We start from the raw sequence: 20884 nt of genomic DNA on the forward strand, positions 1-20884 counted from the left end.
TAGGTCTATAAAGAATACCATTCAACAAAGTGATTACATTACTGTGCACTCAAAAGGAAACAACTGTGCTAACTTTATTTTCATGTGCGGTTTGCATAAATTATTTAACAAATGCTTAAATGAGATGTGTTACAGGCTAACTTAAAATATATGCATATTGTTGTAGTCTAATGATTATTTGGCCATTTTTGTGTCTAAAAAAGAATAAATAAAACAATAATTTAAAACTGGACATGTAAACATAAAAAATATTCATTATCAGTTGTAAATGAATTCAATTTACCACAGGTGGACTCCAATCAAGTTGTAGAAACATCTCAAGGATGATCAGTGGAAACAGGAGCCACCTGAGCTCAATTTTGAGTGTCATGCAAAGGCTTTGAATATTTATGTACATGTGATTTTTTCATTTTTTATTTTTTAATACATTTGCAAAGATTTCAAACAAACTTCTTCCACGTTGTCATAATGGAGTATTGATTGTAGAATTTTGAGGAAAATAATGAATTTAATCCATTTTGGAATAAGGCTGTAACAACAAAATGTGGAAAAATTGAAGTGCTGTGAATACTTTCCGGATGCACTGTACCTCCATCAAGTGTTGTCAAAAGTACCAATACTTTGGTACCAAGTTGATACTAAAATAAAAAACATGTAATATACAAGTTTTTCTGCAGTACTCTGCTCTGTTACTCCTTGTACACTGAAATGGAAAAGTAATCAAATAAAAATTGTGGCATGTCCTAGTGTGACTTATTAAACTGCTAAAGGCTGCGTACTGTATAAATCCGACTGCTCATCCACTAGAAACTCTACAAACATTGAGAATCATTCGCGACACGTTGTATCAGATGACAGAGCAGAACACTTATCCATTGTGAACCACGCAGCACATGTAAACAACATATTTATATAATTAAATCACATAATTTGCACTTTAATCTCAGCTCAGCTTTATTTATATCGCATTTAAAACAACAGAGTTGACCAAAGTGCTTCCCAGTAATAAAATTAAAAACATAACATTTCAAAATGACCACATACACAAACACCAGTAATCTAAAATACAAACACTTCAAAACTGTGTCCTACATTTCACTTGTCAGACTCAAAGGCCAGTGTAAAGAGATGACATTTCAGACGTGACTTAAATTGTTGCAAACTGATAATAATAATAATAATAATAATAATTTATCAAAATATCACAAGTAAGACAGCTGTTGAGAAAAATGTTGGCAAAAAAATTGCAATGACATGTTGAAAAGTCATGTTTTTTACTTGTTAAAAGTTTAAAGAATTTATCGATTAGACAGCATTTTGATGATGACAATTTTATTAAACTTAAAAAAAAATGGTCTGGAAAGTTCTGGAAAATAATAATTATTAAACTATAATTATTAAAATAATTATTAAATAATTAAAAATAACTAAAACTGGTGTGTTCAAACATCGCGCACCATATCTTAAACACCATGTCAAGTGTAACCCGCACAAGAAGAGACAGTCACAATGTATAGTCAAACTGCGTTTACTGCAGGCAAAGCAAAAGTACAAATAGGGCAAATCCAGAAGAGAGTGGTCGAGGGGAGCGTAAGGTCGAAGCCGGGGAATCAGGATATGGCAACGGGGTAAATCTACAAAAGAGTGGTCGAGGAAAGCGTAAGGTCGAAGCCGGGGAAATCAGAATCAGTATAACAAGTAAGACAATCGAGTTGAATAGACAGGGGAGCTAGGGGATCACTAGAGCTGGCAAAGCGAAGGGGTAAACTAAACAATAACCAACACGAGTGAGACGAAAGGGCAGCGTATAAAGGAAGCGGAGCGAACTAGAGGAGCGGGGTTCGTTACAGTACTCCCCCCTCTGCTACGGACGGCCGTGCTCGGTTGCGAGGAGCGCGACCTCTGGGAAGCGGTGCGGGACGATCGGGATGCTGGCGATGGTAGTCTAGCTTGAGAGCTTGATCCAGGACATCTCTCGACCGTACCCACGACTGTTCCTCAGGTCCGTAGCCCTCCCAGTCGACCAGGTACTGCAGCTCGCCACCCCGACGTCGGGAGTCTAGCAGGGCCCGGACCGTATAGGCGGGTTGACCTCTGACATCGAGTGGTGGAGGGGGTGTCTGGGCTGCCGTGGGCGGAAACATGGGACTATAGTGCACCGGCTTTAAAAGGGAAACATGAAACACAGGACAAATTGTGTAGCGGGGTGGCAAAAGTAATTTGTAAGTGACAGGGTTTATTCTTTTAATAATTTTAAAAGGGCCGACATACTTGGGGCTTAGCTTCTTACACGGGAGACGGAGACGGATGTCTCGGGTCGAGAGCCAAACCCTTTGGCCCGGATGGAACAGGGGCGCAGGATGGCGTCGGCGGTCTGCCTTGGACTTCTGGGTCTGGGTGGAGCGTTGTATCTGGTCATGGGTGGCTCTCCAGACCTGGGCACATCTTCGGGCTCAGGCATCCACCGCCGGAACGTCACTGGGATCAGCTTCCCACGGGAAAAGGGGTGGTTGGTAGCCCAGGACGCATTGGAAAAGGGTGAGACGAGTAGAAGAGCTGACCAGGCTGTTCTGGGCGTATTCGGCCCAGGGGAGATAGGTGTGCCAGCTGCCTTGGTTCTGGGCGCAGTAGGCTCGCAGGTACCTGCCAATCTCCTGGTTGAGACGCTCGGTCTGGCCATTGGTCTGGGGGTGGTATCCCGAGGAGAAGTTGAGTTGGATACCCAGTCTGTCACTGAAGGCTCGCCAGAAGCGAGACGTGAACTGGGTACCCCGATCCGAAGTGATCTCCTCGGGAATACAGAAGTTTCTGAAGATGTGGGTGATCATGTGGTCGGCCAGTTGTGTCGCGTTGGGTAACCCGGGTAGGGGAATCAGGCGGCACATTTTGGAGAAGCGGTCCGGCCGTCGGAGGGGGGCAAGTCGGTAATAAAGTCCATGGCGATGTGGGACCACGGTCGGTCAGGGATAGGTAACGGTTGGAGGAGTCCTGTGGGAAGGTGACGAGGTGTTTTGGACTGGGCACAGACTGGACACGAGAGGACATATTCGTGGATGTCGTCCTTGAGCGAGGGCCACCAAAATCTCCTAGCGAGGAGTTTGGTAGTACGGGTAATCCCCGGGTGGCCAGAACAGAGGGAAGTGTGAACCCATTGCATCAGCTGAGGGCGAATAATGGTGGGTACATACATCCTGTTGGGGGGCGTTTGAGGAGGCGCGGGCTCCTCGCCTTGAGCCTGCAGGATGGCCTCCGTCAGTTCCCACCTAACGGGTGCGACGACACACGATGTGGGGAGGATTGTCTCCGACCCCGGGGGTTCCGAGCCATGGTTGAGGAGACGAGAGAGGTCGTCAGCCTTGATGTTCTGGGAGCCTGGGCGAAAAGTAACAGAAAAGTTAAAGCGGGTAAAGAACATCGCCCACCTGGCCTGTCGAGGGTTCAACCTCTTGGCTGAGTGAAGGTACTCCAGGTTCTTATGGTCGGTGAAAACGACGAAAGGGAACCTAGAGCCCTCCAACCAGTGATGCCACTCCTCCAGGGCTAGCTTGATGGCCAGCAGCTCTCTATTCCTGACGTCGTAGTTCTGTTCGGGGGAGGACAGTTTATGGGAATAGAAAGCACAAGGGTATAGTTTGGCGGGAGTCCCGTGTGGTTGGGAGAGTACAGCTCCCACCTCTACCTCTGAGGCATCCACCTCTACCACGAACGGCAGAGTGGGATCGGGTTGTTGGAGAACTGGGGAGGTTGTAAAGGCCTCCTTTAGGGCCTGGAAGGCCTGCTGGGCGGGTGTGTTCCAAGTGAGGAATTTCGGGTTGCCTCGTGTCAGGGACGTGAGAGGTGCGGCGATCTTGCCGAAGTTTCTAATAAAACGGCGGTAGTAGTTGGCGAAACCCAGGAATCATTGGAGTTCTTTGAGCGTACTGGGCTCGGGCCAGGACAGGACTGCGGCAACCTTGTCGGTCTCCATCTCCATAGTTCCAGCAGACAAGACGAAGCCCAAGAAGGAGACGGAGGGGCGGTGAAAGGCACACTTCTCTGCCTTCACGAACAGGTCGTGTTCTCGCAGTCTCTGTAACACTCTCGAGACGTGAACGGTGTGTTCAGAGAGTGTGGAGGAGTAAATTAAAAGGTTGTCTATGTAGACGACGAGGAAGAGGTCTAGCATGTCCCGGAGGACGTCGTTCATGAACAACTGGAACACCGGGGGGAGTTGGCGAGGCCGTACGGCATCACCAAGTACTCATAGTGCCCCCTGGTGGTGATGAACGCTGTCTTCCACTCGTCCCCCTTGAGGATGCGTACAAAGTTGTACGCGCTCCTGAGGTCCAGCTTAGTGAAGATCTTCGCCTTACTGACCTGTTCGAGGGACGGCAGGATGAGAGGCAGGGGGTAGGCGAACTTCACCGTAGCCTTATTTAAGGCTCGGTAATCGATGCAGGGGCGAAGCCCGCCGTCCTTCTTGCCCACGAAAAAGAAGCCGGACGCCACCGGGGAGGTGGACGGCCGAATGATGCCCAGACTGAGCGCCTCATCGACGTAGTCCTCCATAGCCTTGGTTTCGGGTAGCGTTAAGGGGTATACTCGGCTCTTAGGGAGTGGGGACCCCGGAAGGAGATCGATGGCGCAGTCCACACTACGGTGTGGGGGAAGACTAACCTGGGTCCTCTCGAACACATCAGCGTAGGAGGCGTACTCAGGAGGGATGGAGACCGGAGACTTCATTTCGGGGCTCTCTACGGAGGTGGAGAACACCAGAAGGGAAATACAATGGGTCAAACAGTGGTCGGTCCAGCGCAACAGCTCCCCCGTGCTCCAGGAAATGTGGGGGTCATGAAGCGCTAACCAGGGGTGGCCCAAGACCACTGGGTCTCTAGGTGACTGCACAATAAAAAACTGGATGAGCTCTGTATGAAATAAGCCCACTTGGAGGGACAATGGCATGATCCGAAAGGAAATAAGACCCGATCCGAGGGGTGCCCCATCCAGAGAATTAACTCGGAGAGGTGGCACGACCGGACTGAGTGGGATGGACAGTTTTTGGACCAAGCCATCGGCTAAAAAATTCCCTGCTGCCCCGAAATCAACTAGGGCTGGGGTCGAAAAGGACACATCGTTAAAACTCAACACTACAGGGAGGCAGACTTGTTTGTTTGTTTGTTTGTTTGTTTGTTTTATTTTTTTGAAAGGGGACAGTGTACATTAATCAACATTGAAACAATGTAAATGTACCCGAGTTAGCTCAGAAGTGCTAATTTTCATCGGTAGTCCCCCAGCCAGATGTAAAAAAGGCAACCTTAAAAATAACCACAGGTATAAAATCACAAAAATACAATTACATACAACACATTATGGTTAAAAAATACAATTCATATTAAAATAAATAAATACACAATGTTTAAGTGTACACAGAAAGCATTAGTGACTACAAGATTGGCTCTCAACCAGCCATTTGTTTGCATTCTTTTTGAATGAAAAGAATGACAAGGACTCTCTGATGTTTTCAGGCACTGTGTTCCATTGCTGCGCTGCTCTTACGGAGAAAACAGACTGACCAAAAGCTGTTTTTCTCCGGGGGATAATGCAGTCTTCCCTCACTGTCCCTCTGGTTACCCTAATCTCACTAGATCTAAGATGTATAAAGTCACATAGTTTCTGGGTTATGCTGAGAATGACTGACGTTCTCACCTGACTTTTGGAGAGGGAACGTCGGGGACAGGTCGGGCACGAGGTAACACGGTGGTCCGAAGCGCCACAGTACAGGCAGAGGTTCTGCGTCAACCGTCTAGTTCATTCTGCCTGTGTTAACGGAGCGCGACCAAGTTGCATGGGTTCGGATTTGGGAGAGCATTCGGGAGTGATGAGTTTAGACGAGTTAAGGCCCGTTGAAAGCTCTTGGACGACCGAGGGGGTGCGAAAAGTACGGTCACGATGCAAGTTATCCACTGTTATGGAGAGCTGGATGTAGTTCTCCAGCGACAGCGACTCTCCTCGACATGCCAATTCCATTTGGAGCTGGTCACTCAAACCCAGGCGATAGGCGGTCAAAAAGCGGGGTCGCTCCACCCGCTACCCGCGGCAAGGGTGCGGAAATCAAGTGCGTAGGCTGCGGCTGTGCGTGATGCCTGTTTCAGAAACACGAGGCGGCTGCCCACATCCCTACCAGCTGCCGGGTGATTAAAAACCACGGCAATCTGGTGACAAAACTGATCATATGACGTCAAAAGGGGGCTCTCGGCAGTCCACAATGCAGTGGCCCATTGCCGTGCCTTCCCGAGAGCAGTGAGATTAAAAAATGTACTCTCTCACTGTCAGTGCTTAAAAGGGGGTGATACGTCATATAAACAGTACATTGCATTAAAAAACCCTGACAAGCTTCCGACGAACCGTCAAACCGCTCGGGGGGTTGAAAGCTCGCGGCGCTGGGAAATGCGGTGGGAACATCAACGGGTACAGGGACAGACACAGGTGGAACAGGTTGAAACTGATCGGAAATGGTACGTACCGTATGCAGTATTTCCTGTATTTGCTGTCCCTGGGCCGTGAGCGCTTGGTCGTGTTTCCCAACCGTAGATCCTTGGGCAGAAAGCGCCGTGCAAATCCGCTCTAGCGAGCTGCGGAGATCCTCAATGGATTCCATTGTGACTGTCTTCTGTAAGGTTGGTTATTCTGTAACCCGCACAAGAAGAGACAGTCACAATGTATAGTCAAACTGCATTTATTGCAGGCAAAGCAAAAGTACAAATAGGGCAAATCCAGAAGAGAGTGGTCGAGAGGAGCGTAAGGTCGAAGCCGGGGAATCAGGATATGGCAACGGGGCAAATCTACAAAAGAGTGGTTGAGGAAAGCGTAAGGTCGAAGCCGGGGAAATCAGAATCAGTATAACAAGTAAGACAATCGAGTTGAATAGACAGGGGAGCTAGGGGATCACTAGAGCTGGCAAATCGAAGGGGTAAACTAAACAATAACCAACACGAGTGAGATGAAAGGGCAGCGTATAAATAGGGGAAAACGAACAGTGCAGGTGAAACTAATACTCTGGTGATTGGGAGCGAGCGTGAGAGCCAGAGGGGGGTGATTGGGAGCGAGCGTGTGAGCTCGAGGAAGCGGAGTGAACTAGAGGAGCGGGGTTCGTTACATCAAGCTAAAAAGAACTTTGCACTTTACAATTTTTTTTCCCCTTCTGCTCTAGTGTACTAAGGGGCTTCTGTGCCTTGTTAAAATTTTGTATGTTTACTGTTTCAATACTGTTATGAATGTTGCCTATATGCTTACATAAAATATAGCCTATTGCAACATTTCAGGTTTGGGTCGGGTTAGGGCTTAAAATCTGACGGTATAATTTGGGCCAGGTCGGGCCACGTGGTCTCGGGTACGGATCGGGTTCAGGTTTAATTTTAAGGCTAGTGCAGAGCGCTACCTCCATCCCAGTGCTGCCTATTACTGCAAGGTTTTGGAAAAAGCAACCCTGGGTTAATCGAAAAGTATAAAAAAAAAAAAAATGTTCCAGCACACAATATAGTGCAAACTTTCCAGTCTGATGCTTGAACCAAAGGTGGATCTCACCAATTGACATTGGATCATTTTACCCAGTTTGAGACAGAACACAAAAAAACGACCTGTCAGTGACAACAAGCCAACTTTATTGTGACATGTTTCAATGAATTAACTTCAGCACAGAAATCTCATTCATTTCTACCCCGCATTCTGTTTAGCATGCGTGTGCGGCTCGTAGAGTGGCCTGCACTCATTACTTCAATTGTATGAGCCACTCATAAAGCAGAGAAAAAGAGAGAGAGAGAGAGAGAGAGATAGAGATAAACAGTGAGACAGTAATTGACTGAATGAGAAAGAGAGATCAAGAGAAAGAGAATGAGAATGAAACAGAGCAAAAGAGAATAAATCACTGGCTCTTATCTTTGCACTGAGAGTTGAATGAAATGCTATACCAGAGAAAAGACCAATCCTAACTTTTAATAGCATTCCTTGGCTTCTGTCTTGCCATTTTGTGTCAAGCTCTCCCAAGATTGACAACCACCAAGCAAGAGTGGACCAACCTGCTTCTATAGGAATCGTTTTGCAATTAATTGCTCCTGTGTGAAGCTTTTTCTACCTGGGAACAATCTGGCTTGCGGCCCAGCGTGCATGGATGGGCTTATCGACTCGTTGATTGAGCTATTTAACACACAAAAAGACGTTTGAGCTATTCATCCATGAAGAACTTCCCCCTCTTGGCATAAACACACACAATCATATTTAGAAAACTAAATGCATCTTGAAAAGGACAAAACTTTCTTACAATCTTAGATATTTCAGAGAGACAAGCGGAACAAAGTATACAATAGAACAAACTCACAATGTCTACAATAGAACAAACTCACAATGGTAGACTTTGTGACAATATTTGATGATTATTCCCCCCTTTTATGCTGGTTAAGCGAGTAAAGAAGCCTGTTGGGGGACATCAGCACACCAGCATCCACAACACAGCATATGTTGTGTTGTGGACCACTCACTCTACTCTTTGCACCAGTGAAGCTAAATACAAGAATGCAATCTGCCAAACATCTGTAAAATAATATTTATTCGATGTTACTGACAAATATATACTGTATCTGCTCTGCAAAGTGCTCTGCTGTGTTTTTGATCAATGAGTTAAAAGTTCGGATAAGTGGTGTGATTTGATGCTTCCCAGCATAGCTCAAAACTTAAACAGAGACCGTAAAGGAGGGGCCAATGCTTTCACACTCCACTGGAAGGAGGTGGCAGAAAAACAGGGTCTTACCTCTGGGGGTTTGGTTCATTGTGCTTGTCTCTTTCATGCTTGATCATCCTGTAGCGGCCGATTCTCACGTCAGGCCGAGACACTTTCATCCCATTTAGTGTGATTCTGAGAGAACAATAAAAAAAACATTATGGTCAGCATGTATGGGGTTTCATTGCGACTGATTGATTGGGCTCATGTAGACACACGTTGGCCTAATGACACAGTCATACCCACCTGTTTGGGGAGGGAGGGCATTGCTCAATTCAAATAACAAACACTTCCTGTTTTGCTCCTTTGTGTCCGTTCTAAAAATAATTTGGGTTGTATTAAAAGCTAAAAACGCTGCCTTCGAAGGCAGTATATGGAGCTAGGAAGGCACCAAGGCATGTCAGAATCCTTTGTGTAACATTATGTATACTGTAATGCTGTTACAATACCAAAATATTAGTATTCTTTAACAAAACCAGTGAAATATCATGATTCACAATACAAATTTTGATACCACAGCAAAAACTGACACTAATTACTTAAGTAATTTAATTTACTAAAGTACTCAGACAAGTAAACAATAATAAATGAAATAATAAATAGTAGCCAAATTTGAAGTCACTATTAGTTGACTTTCACTAAATAGCAAAAAATGAAGATTAAGCAGATGCAGCAAAGACATCTGAACCCACTCAAATGCCAGAAAATGTAAACTCAGCAAAAAAAACAAAAAAAAAAAAACGAAAATGACAACAAAATCTCAGCAGCTATGAATTCTGTCAGTAGCTTTCGTTGAAGAGAGCAGCCAGGCCAGGCAGCCCCACACACCCCTACTTGGAGTGCAATCCCATTTGTTTGAATAACTACAGCTTAGAGCGACTCAGGATTGCTTGAACAATCCAACCATTCTAATCTCCTGCTTGGCTCGATGTCCTGGCATTCATACAGATTTTATGTTTGCCACGTGAACATTGTGTCGTTCGAGCTCTGATCCTCGCGCTGTGTTTCTGAAGGACGATGCCTTTCTTAAAGCATTTGATTAGATGGAAATCCTTCTGTGAAGAATAAGGGCATGCATGCATGCAGCTGTGTGTTTGTGTGGGCTCTTATGATTCATTTAATTTTTATATACCTCACCCTAATAATACAAGAGCAGGGGCTTTTGTCATAAATAATGCAGCTAGAGGGATTGGAGGTAATCTCTGGGTATTCTTGACCCAGAAAGAGAAAGGAGATTTCTGAGGGCCTGAGATTATGATGAGAGAAAAGACAGTATATGGAACTAGATTAGTAATTGTGACTGAGAAAACAACTTGAGGCATGACAGTGACCATGTTTTTCTTGCAAAAAAATTGGTCACTCATAATCAATTAATTTATTGGTGCCAGATGGCCTGGTTTGAGTATTTCTGTAACTGCTGATCTCCGTGGATTTTCACTCACAACAGTCTCTAGAATTTACATCCAGTGAGCGGCAGTTCTGTGGACGAAAATGCCTTTTTGATGAGAGAGGTCAACAGAGAATGGACAGACTGGTTTGAACAGACAAATCTATGGAAACTCAGATAAGCGCTCTGTACAATTGTGGTGAGAAGAATAGCATTTCAGAATGCAATTCTGAGATGTTGATTGTAGATTTTTTTGGCAGCACGAGGGGGACCTACACAATATTAGACAGGTGGTTTTAATGTTGTGGCTGATTGGTGTATATGATTTATTATTAGTTCATATATATATATATATATATATATATATATATATATATATATATATATACATACATATATTTTAATTCTTTAAAGCAAAACTTGCACTTGCTGTACCATTAAAGGGGTGGTCACACTAGGCTTCGAGCATTCAAAGGTTTTTTGGAAATCGCAATGGACCAGGATTTAATGTTAAATGGGAGAGCTTCTGGTTTTAGTAAATAACACTTTACAAATAACAAAAAAATATTATAATACACATTTTTAAATATACCTTCTACTCACTTTCCAGCAATAATAAAAACATACAGCTTTGAAATATGAATCCTTTAAACTGAGCCAAGAGGTCAGTGTGTGACATTTCAATCTCCTATTGGTAACGTGTCCTATCATCATGCAGGTTTGACAGCGTCATAAGAAATTTAGTCGCACAAACTTGTATTTCTGAGTTCTCACATTGAGGATGTTTGAATGGCAGTGAATGGAGAGTAACTAGTTAGTCTCGCCCCATTTCACACCATTGGCTGAGCCAATGTTGTTACAGTATGCCCAATCAGGTGGCTCAAACTGATTGCTATTCCATTTGGTGCCATTAATAGAACAAAAATGTACACACTTCACCTTCAAAGAACAATCTTAAAGCTGTACTTTGGAACTGTGTGCTCTCTAGCGACATTTGTGGTTGAAACATACAATTGCAAGTAACAATTGTTGTGTTACGGCCCTGCTCACTGCGTGGATGGATCCCATGGTTTGAGGTTACCTGGACATTTTCACTTTTATATTATTTTATTCATTTAAACATTTATAACCGATAAGATACTTGCTTTAAGAAAGATAAACAACACTCTTCTTTACATATTTAAATATTGTTTTTCATTAAATATTCATGTGTTTTATCCACCACACATTAATGTTTGTATTGTTAGTACTGGGTATCGCCTGGCACCTAACGATACGATATGTATTTTAATGCACTTCACTATTCGATATATTGTAACGATATCATAATTTGACTCGATTACAAATCAGATCCAATTTCAATTCAAATTAATATGGGTATAATTTAGTTATATACTGATGTCTGATGTAGAGCATATAGCTCAAAAACTAACATTTTTGTCTCTTGGTGAGCTCATTAAATTAATTTTGTAATTAATAGTAACAATGTGCAAATGTTTTGTGTTTTTATGATATGAATTCACAAATAGTTGTATATAAATATGTACCTATAGTATCAAAACAATATCATGAGAAAAAGTATCACAATATATCGATATTTTATTGTATCGACACAGCCCTATGTATTTTACTACATACTGTATATTCAATATACTGCATATATATATATATATATATATATATATATATATATATATATATATGCAGTATATATATATATGATACTCGTGATAAGGCTGATACAATTTCAATTGAAGGCACTTTATTTTTATATTATAATTGTGGCTGGATGACCAGGCCTTCCCTCACGTCATCGTCACCACGACTCTGAGGGCCGTAAATCAGCCAGGCTCACTAAAGGAGTGGGCAGGAGAGAGGAAAGGTGCAATTTAATTAGCCTTGTTTGAGCAGCAGATGATGTGGCACACCTGATATGAATATAGACTCATCACCACTGCCATTAAAATGTAGAGCGTGCCTCTCCTAGAGCCGGCTTTTATCGCCATGTGTCCACACACTGGCGTCCTCGCAGGTCCAGGAGCAGAGCGGTAAGGGTAGCAGACAAGTTAGATCTAGGACACCGGATGGTGGGCTAGGATGTCGAGCCGCACTTCTCCTCACACTCGCCGTGGCCCCAGGGACGACAGGTCACCACACAAGCTACCGCCCCTTGCGCCCCGGAATCAATGAGTGCATGTGAACGCCGGACCACGGGCAAGTCCTTGACCATCGCTTGGGCACTTCCTGACCTACACAAAGCCCCAATCTCACCTCAAGGATGCCAGATTCCCCTATTATTTTGGATACTTTGACAAATTTATACTTTAATTCCCCCTTTTGGAAATTTTATGTGTATTAATATTTCAAATAAATGCCTTGCTGTGTCTGTCTCTTGCTTACCCACTTGCACAATCTACATCCTCAGTGGACAATGCAAGTAAACTGCAATACTACAATAGTAGGTCTGCACGGCACAATAAAATTAAACTAAAAAATCTAAAGGAGGATTCAATAATGATGGAGATTATATATACTTTATTAAACCCGAATATAAAAACTGAAACAATTACAATAATAATCAGCTTACTTAATCATTTAATTGGCAAGAGTCAAGTGCCTGCAAATATGAAAAACTTTTAAAGAACTTACTGTCAGTGAGAGTGTGGGAGAGCTATGGTATTAACCTTGCACACTTGTGAAATTCTTAATGGCAGATCTTGTTTAACTGCATCAGGATGGCTAGAGACTGATACGAATCAAACAATTTTTAGCTCTTCTGGCCCAGGCCCAAGAATCTGAAACAGCCTAAACATTCTGTGTCAATTTGACTGGTTGACGTTCTGGAAACCTGCAGTAATTTGGCTAAACAGCCGTGAGTCTTGAGTAAAAGGAGGGTAAAATGACTTGTGGCCTGATTTGTGTTCATTATTATGCACATTATACACACATATTATGGCGTTGATTCACTCAGCTTTTTTAGATTTTATTTGGCGATTTGTTCACAGCATGTTCCTTGAACTCTAAGTCCTTTGCGCTTGGCTCAGACTGCTGTGATAACTCTGAGGCTGGCAAGAGTCGTCTGATTGGGAAAATGCAAAATGCTGTGCCATGTAATGACCTTGAAAAGCCATACTGAATATCTAAAAGATTTGTGTTTGAAAGGACTTTTGTGCCTCTGTACAGAAAAAAATGTGCTTGTTTCTTGGCTGGGAACGGACAAAAGACTGCTATAAATTAAAAAAAGCATCACAACGCCTTCAGAAAAAGAGCAAAAAAACACCTATTATTCAACAACAAAAACAAAGGGAATTACTTTAATACCATAAAAATAGTGGCATATGGTAATGACAAACTAACTAACAGTGTCTCTATTAGCCAACAAATCAGTTTATGATGAAGAGAATGATTGCCCTGAATGGTAAAATAATAATTAATAGCCTTGACTGGTGATCTGTTTTGGCCCAGTAAACGTTGTCCTTGATTGGATTAACTGATCATTTTACTAGATCGCATTTCTTCCTCCCTCCCTGCAGTTCAGTTTATTGCATTAGACCCTTGGAGTGGAGGGAAATTGGAATCATTGCTATTACTTCACGTCTTGCTTGTTGAACAGAAATGGGAAAGGAGTAGGGAAAAAGATCAGGTCAGAGAGAGAGAGAAAGAGATACAAAGAGAGAGAGAGATAGATAGATAGAGAGAGAGAGAGAGAGAGAGAGAGAGAGAGAGAGAGAGAGAGAGAGAGAGAGAGAGAGAGAGAGAGAGAAAAGGTGTAGAAAGAGAGAGCAATAGGCAGAGAGAAAGGGAGGGATGGAGGAGTGGCCATAAAATATGGCAAAATGACTGACCTTGACTGGCTCTTTTCATCTTTACAACTCATCAAATACAATTTCCATCTCCCCCTCCCTCTATTTCTTAACTCACAGGCTGTGTTTGGGATGACAGATTAGAATATTGCATACTGTGCAGCATAAAATGTATTTAAACTGTATATCCTGCATTTTCAAAATGGCAGAATAGTATTTAATTTGCAAGAATTTTCAAACTGTAGTATACACATGACCTGATTATGTTGTACACTGTAACCCTTTACTGTAAATTTACAGGTAATTTCTTACAGTATTGTACTGTATTTTCATAATACAGTATTATGCTGTATTTTTTACAGAACAGCTGTAAATATACATCACAATTCTGTTTTCATCCTGATAAATTTGTAATACAGTATCATACTGTAAAGGCACTGCATTGTGGGATTGATTTTTTTTCGCGCTCAGATCAAACGTGACGCGAACAGACAGTACAGGCTTACTTGATTTTTCAGCGGGACTCAACTGATTTAATTCCTTGTATCAATACAGTGTCTGTGAATTTGTGAGCAATCTTGAAGCTTTGGTTCGTGTGAGCTTCGGTTCGTGTAAGCTTTTGTGAGCATCTTTCAAACATAGTCGCCGTGATGCAGCAGAAAATTTTAACGTCACATGAAGACGGGAGGAAGAATCTGACAACTAATTCTAACTTGCGCGGTGACCAAAAGTGGATTTTACAGCTTGACAAGATTGTGATAAGGTAAGCCAATCTATTATTTTTATTTTTTTTGCGTTCGCATCTCTATATAATATTGTTTAACACGAATGGTTTGATTTTGTGAACGTGGTTTGCTACCGTGAAAAAAAAAAACCATTCTGTTCCACCTCTTTACAAAGTAAATTAACTTCGATATTTGACATAGGCAACATTTACCATGTCATTTGCATGACCTGCTTTTAATTAATATGTATTTTTTTCGTTTCAGGTTTTGTAATCTGATGACGGTCCAGTGCTAACGTAAGTGTTTTATAGTGGTATTAATGTTACAAAACAAAAATGCCATGGTGTCAGTTCTGTGATTGTGCTTTTGAATCGTTGTCAGCATTTTGCCAGCACATGAAAATCCATAGTCATATTCCTAATACTGTTTTCAAATGTGGTATTCCTGATTGCTCCAAAACATTTAAAAAGTTCACTGCTTTCAAGGCTCACATATTCAGGTATCACAAAGACAGGCCCTCAAAGACATCTGTTGAGCCATTAGGAATTGATGCTTTAGTCTGTGACATTGGTACTTGTCAAGAAAAGTGCAGTGATTTGAAAAACTTCGTTGAAAACTTGAAAACTCATATCAAAGAAGGCACCAGAGTGCCATGTCCATTTACATGTAATAAAAGCTTTTCTGTAGCATCTACATTGACTTCACATTTATCATATATGTTAAAATTAGTGAGTGGCTTTCAGTTCTCAAAAGAAATAAAAGAAAATAAAAGCCATTATTACATGGCTCTCTGGAACACTCAATACCGATCCATCTGATAGTAAAGAAAAAGTGATATCAGACCAGTCATCCGGGTATTGCGATCCATCTTTCCTACTTCTCGTGTCACTCCACGATCTCAAGAAGTAAACTAAAATAAATATCTGATATCCATTTATTTTTGTATTTGGCAAGTAGTCTTGTAATAAGTAGGATAATGGGCAGTCAGAATGTAATTTTGCACAAAAAAAAAGGAAAAAATAAATCACCAACAGAACTTTGATGCAAACCGGAGGTGAAATTCAACTATTTCTAGAGACTCCATGATTTATTTCTTCTTACATAATACCACAGTTTCAACAAATTGTTAATTTGTTTTATGTCCAATTATTTATTTATCGCAAACTGCACAATGCACATCTTGGCAAATGTAGTAGTTCATCTGGGTATTCCATGCATAAAGAAAATGTGCATAATAATAACAACAGTATAAGTACGGCATACTGCAAAAATAGTACAAGGTATATGGTAGTATGCAATTCCGAACATATCCACATTCTCTCAGAACTGAGAAGTCAGGCCTAAGATAGGAAGCACAGCTTGACTCATCTCAAAGTCTATTTAAGGCAAGTCAGTTCACTTGGTGGCCATTTTGGTATCGCCTACGGGTAGCTATTTTAAGTCTATTTTAGTGCCAGTTCATCTCCTATATTTTTAAATAGCGAAAGGCTGAAATCCCCTAAACTGTTGGTCAAGATTACTTTTTAACATACTTATTTCTTCCATTCAAATGTATACATTCGTTGGCTTGGTGAAGCCAACAACAGTTCTACAAACATTGTTTAGGGATTTTTTCAAAATTTCGAACACTACCTTCTCTTAGAGCTGTCAAGCTATATCCACCAAACTCAGCACAGACCATCATAAAGATCTGTAGTAGTTTCTAAATTAAAAGACTTAATGGTTTTCACAAAGAAGAAAATAAAAAATCCCATAGACTTGCACTGATGGAATGTTCAAATGGGCCAATACATTTCAAACTTTCCAAAAGACACTGATATCCATAATTGTACATCCACCAAATGTTCAGCATTTTATGCACATTCTGTCTGCTTTGGAAATTAAGTCAGCTGTGAAATACCACCAAACCTGCAGACCCTTGATTTAAGCCATGTATCCCTGAATGCCCATGGACTTGCACACACCCAGACTAGGATAATTTGGTTGTGTGCCTGCTCATAATGTTTTATTCAAGTCTTCCCAAGAGTTGTTCATATCTATTAAATTTCAACTTAAATTCCACAGTGGAACACCTGTCAACTGCCTTCCACAGTCTCCTCTTTCTGTTTTATAAGGGAAATGCCCCTCCAGGGTATTCTTCCTCTCCAACTCCACGGATTCTGAAAATGAAAGCACGACAGGCTGTGTCTCTGTCCACATGGCCAGAGGGGAGAGGACAACTTTCCAAAGGCTTCTTTAACTTTGCATTTTGTTTCAAGTCAGTCTGATGGAAAATTTGCTGTGGATGAAGCTAGGACACAGTCATTTGAGTGCACCATCCTCTTGCGCACACACACACACACACACACACACACACACACACACACACACACACACACACACACTCCTCTGGGCTATTTCTATCCACAATGACTTAATGCAATGAATGCATGCAGGCAGAGATGACCTTCGGTCCAGCTTCTAGCTCTTTGCAAGTCAAGCAAAGCAAGATAGTGGGTGGATGCTCTTTCCATTAAGCAGGCTTTTGGGATAATTTACTATTTAGATATTGCACTTTATTTCAGATGGAAGAATTATTATAAAAAAAGATATGATTATTGTGAAGTCTCCTTGGCACTACTACACAACTACTGCTTGACAACAAATACATCTGTATGTCAACATCTGGAGTTATGAAAATTGGGCATAGGACAGACTGGCTAAGATATGGATTTAAACTAGCAGTACAAGTGTTTGACAAGAGGGCTCTACAATAAAGGTTGCCCGGCACGGGACCAGTGTGAGAGTGTTTTAGGCCATAACTATTACTTTCATTACCTTCATTGGGCCTCATTTGTGATATGCAAGCAGAACAATTATTTCTCTTAATTGTTCGTAAAGCCAATATGATGTAAATTCTCCCATTCATGAAAGTTTTAATATTTTCAAAATGTTAGTTGCTACAAACAGAATTTACACCCGCTCCTAACCAAACGTAAATTGTGCATCTAAGACATCCAAAGGTTTTGTGGTCTTTTTGGAAATCTACTTTGACTGCATATTGATACAAGTGAAATTAAATGAAATAATTAACTAATGCGATATTGTTTTATAAATATTGAAAAAAATGAAAGTAACTTTAATAAATAACATACATTAGTAAAAAGCAATTGTAGTGAAAAGGTTGTGGGAAGATGCAGTTTACATTTTATCTTCTCTAAAAAGTGTATACTCTAACGTGATTAGGTTTAATTTAGGTTTCACTAATGCAGTATAGGCATTGATAAATCGAGCTGATGACGCATGGTTTATGTTAATGCTGTTAAATCTATAAATAAACATGTCGCGGGCAGGTGCATGCACAATACAATAGAAAAAAAGAAAAGAAAAGCCCCACACACGTCATAGCTTGCAAATCTTTATTAGATTATAGTTCCCACTTTAATTGAGACCAGAATACCAGTGCGTTTGCTGAATAAAAGTGTTACGACTTGAGTTCACATCCTTTTAGTACTGTTCTGCATAGATCCCCCACTTTTCAAAAAGTGATAAAGATAACTAGAGACTTTAATTGCATGCATTTGTTTGGATATCTTCTTTGAACGAGAATGAGATGAGGAGTAGGAAAGAACATGAGGAAAACCTTTTTATTAATTCATGGAAGTCCAGATTTTAACCCCTTCATCTGAAATTGTATTAGCCTTTATGAAAGTTTACCATTGTTCTTTTATTGTTTAACAGTGGCATATATAATTATAAGGTCAATACCTCAGGTAACGACAGGTAAGATCATGAATGGCTCCTCATTAACATGGTTAGGCCAATGTAGATAGTCTTTCTAAAAAAAATTAACTATAGTATGTATTATGAAAAAACTATTAGCCTAAACACATTTAGGAAAGTTTAAGTACAACTTTTACAATTACAGTATATTCAGTAATAAAAAGTAAGTCTTATAGATTTGCCCTAAAATATTTAATATGAGTCTTTACCAGTTACAAGTCAGTGTTACTGCAGTAAAAAACATGATACATTTTTTAGTAAGGACGATGATGTGGTTTTTATAAAGCCATGTAATTGATGTTTATCGTCTCTTTAACTCATCAGTGCTGTTTATAATGTTGAGGCTCTCTAGCAGTTTGAGAGGTTTGACTTTCTCATTATAATGCTTTAAAGTTGAACAATCTCAATAGAATTTACATTAGTAACATAAGTGTAAAAGGTTCTCAGTTCGTGGGCAATGGAGGAGTCAGGAGACAGCAAAGCAGGTTCAAGGACAGACTTTTAATTTTTATAATTTTTCAGACACCTGACGGTAACATCAATACAAAAGAAATCAAACACAAAGTAATGTGGAAAAACACACTCTATGCTTGGTTTCGGTCTGTGGGTCATTCCCTCCCCCCCAAATACTCTGTCATGCCTTATCAGGTCTCCCTCCACTATCACTGTAATGAGAGACAGGTGTTAGAGATAATTACGACCCAGGTGATGAGCCTTACAGCTCTCCCTCTCCCGCAGACCGACACATGACCCCCCCCTACATAAAAATGGTTGGAATTCACTAACAAATACGTGTTTAACTAACAAATCTGGGATGTACGTTGCGTTTGTGAATCTGGAGAATAGTTTTCGGGAATGTCTATTTTATGTGCAAATTACTCCTAGTTTACTCATCCATTTACACAAGTTTCATTAAAGAGGCCCACTGATCATGGACATGGACATTTTATGCCTTTCAAACATTTGGTTTTCATTAATGCACTGAATGTTGTTGTGAATTCTCCTGATTGAAAAATATCACCAAGGAAATGCTATGTAGCTGGCTGATGAAAATGTGAGAATGACTTGTGATAGTCTTGGAAGCCTACTGTAAGTTAGAATGTGTTGAGAAAAATTTACAAATCAGTAATGCTATGTGTGCTATCATTTTAAATAAAATCCTTGTGTAATATCTCTCTCTCTCTCTCTCTCTCTCTCTCTCTCTCTCTCTCTCTCTCTCTCTCTATGTCTATATATATATATACACACACACACAACCGGTCAAAAGTTTTGAAACACTTCACTGAAATGTTTCTCATGATTTTAAAAATCTTTTGATCTGAAGGCATAAGCTTAAATGTTTGAAATAAGTTTTGTAGACAAAAATATAATTGTGCCACCATATTAATTTATTTCATTATAAAACCAAAATGTAATAAAATAAAGTTTTTGAAATTGATGACTTGGTCCAAATAATAAATAAAAGCAGCCAATAAGTGTCCAACATAGATGGGATCTTCCTTAATACTGTTTAAAAAGCATCCCAGGGTGATACCTCAAGAAGTTGGTTGAGAAAATATCAAGAGTACATTTCTGCAAATTCTAGACAAAGGGTGACAACTTTGAAGATGCTAAAATACAACACACTTTTGATTTATTTTGGATTTTGTTTAGTTACAACATAATTCCCATAGTTACATTTATGTTATTCCATAGTTTTGATGACTTTAATATTATTCTAAAATGTATTAAAACAATTCAGCATAAAGATAAGCTAATAAAGTATGAGTAAGTGTTTCAAAACGTTTGACCAGTAGTGTTTATGTGTGTGTGTGTGTGTGTGTATATATATATTATTATTTTTTAATTTTTTTGGTAGGGGCAGTGAAAATGTTTGATGGCAAATAAAGATCTGAACCACCAGGCCTAGTTGTTCAGCTCTGTGACAATAATAACAGTGCAAATAGGCAACAAAACAATGAAAACTAAATTTTGATGGCTTATGTACCAGTTCAAGTGGGTGCAGTGTAGCTGGAGAATAACTTCACTTTGTCATACTTTTCAAGAGAAACTTAGGGCAATCATGGCTGCAGGAGATTCTCATCAGTGCAGACTGACCTTGGCTACTTTGTATCAGCATGGCATCTTTAAACAGGCCTGCAAATAGCTCTTCCTTATGGCTAGAGGAGACACTACAAGATCAGCTAAACTACAGGATCAACTACAGCATGAAACAGGGGTTCTAGACACTGATGCCAGCTGCCATCAGAGAAGGATCAACTTCAAACAAAATTCCCCTTCTAAGTCATCAATGTAGGAGGGGCATATTCACACAGGCAGAAGGGCTGCAGAATATTAAGCTTAAAAAATGTGATGTGTCAATTAGCCATAAGAAGCACCCAACCCATCCCTCCAAGTCAACAACATTGGGGGTGGAACTGCACAACAACATAAACAAGCTAAAACCGCTACTAAA

At 40.8% G+C, this 20884-nt stretch overlaps 1 protein-coding gene across 2 annotated transcripts in view; it reads right to left on the bottom strand.

The window, feature by feature from the left end:
* The window catches only part of LOC127648729 (beta-1,4-galactosyltransferase 2-like), a 198933-nt gene that overhangs the window by 3829 nt on the left and 174220 nt on the right, over positions 1-20884 (bottom strand). For both annotated transcript variants that reach the window (XM_052133457.1, XM_052133458.1), the window contains one exon: positions 8783-8887. In XM_052133457.1, coding sequence (XP_051989417.1) covers positions 8783-8887 — 105 coding nt within the window. The remainder of the gene's footprint in view (positions 1-8782; positions 8888-20884) is intronic.

Source organism: Xyrauchen texanus, chromosome 9 (assembly GCF_025860055.1).
Source record: "Xyrauchen texanus isolate HMW12.3.18 chromosome 9, RBS_HiC_50CHRs, whole genome shotgun sequence".
Taxonomy (NCBI): Eukaryota; Metazoa; Chordata; class Actinopteri; order Cypriniformes; family Catostomidae; genus Xyrauchen; species Xyrauchen texanus.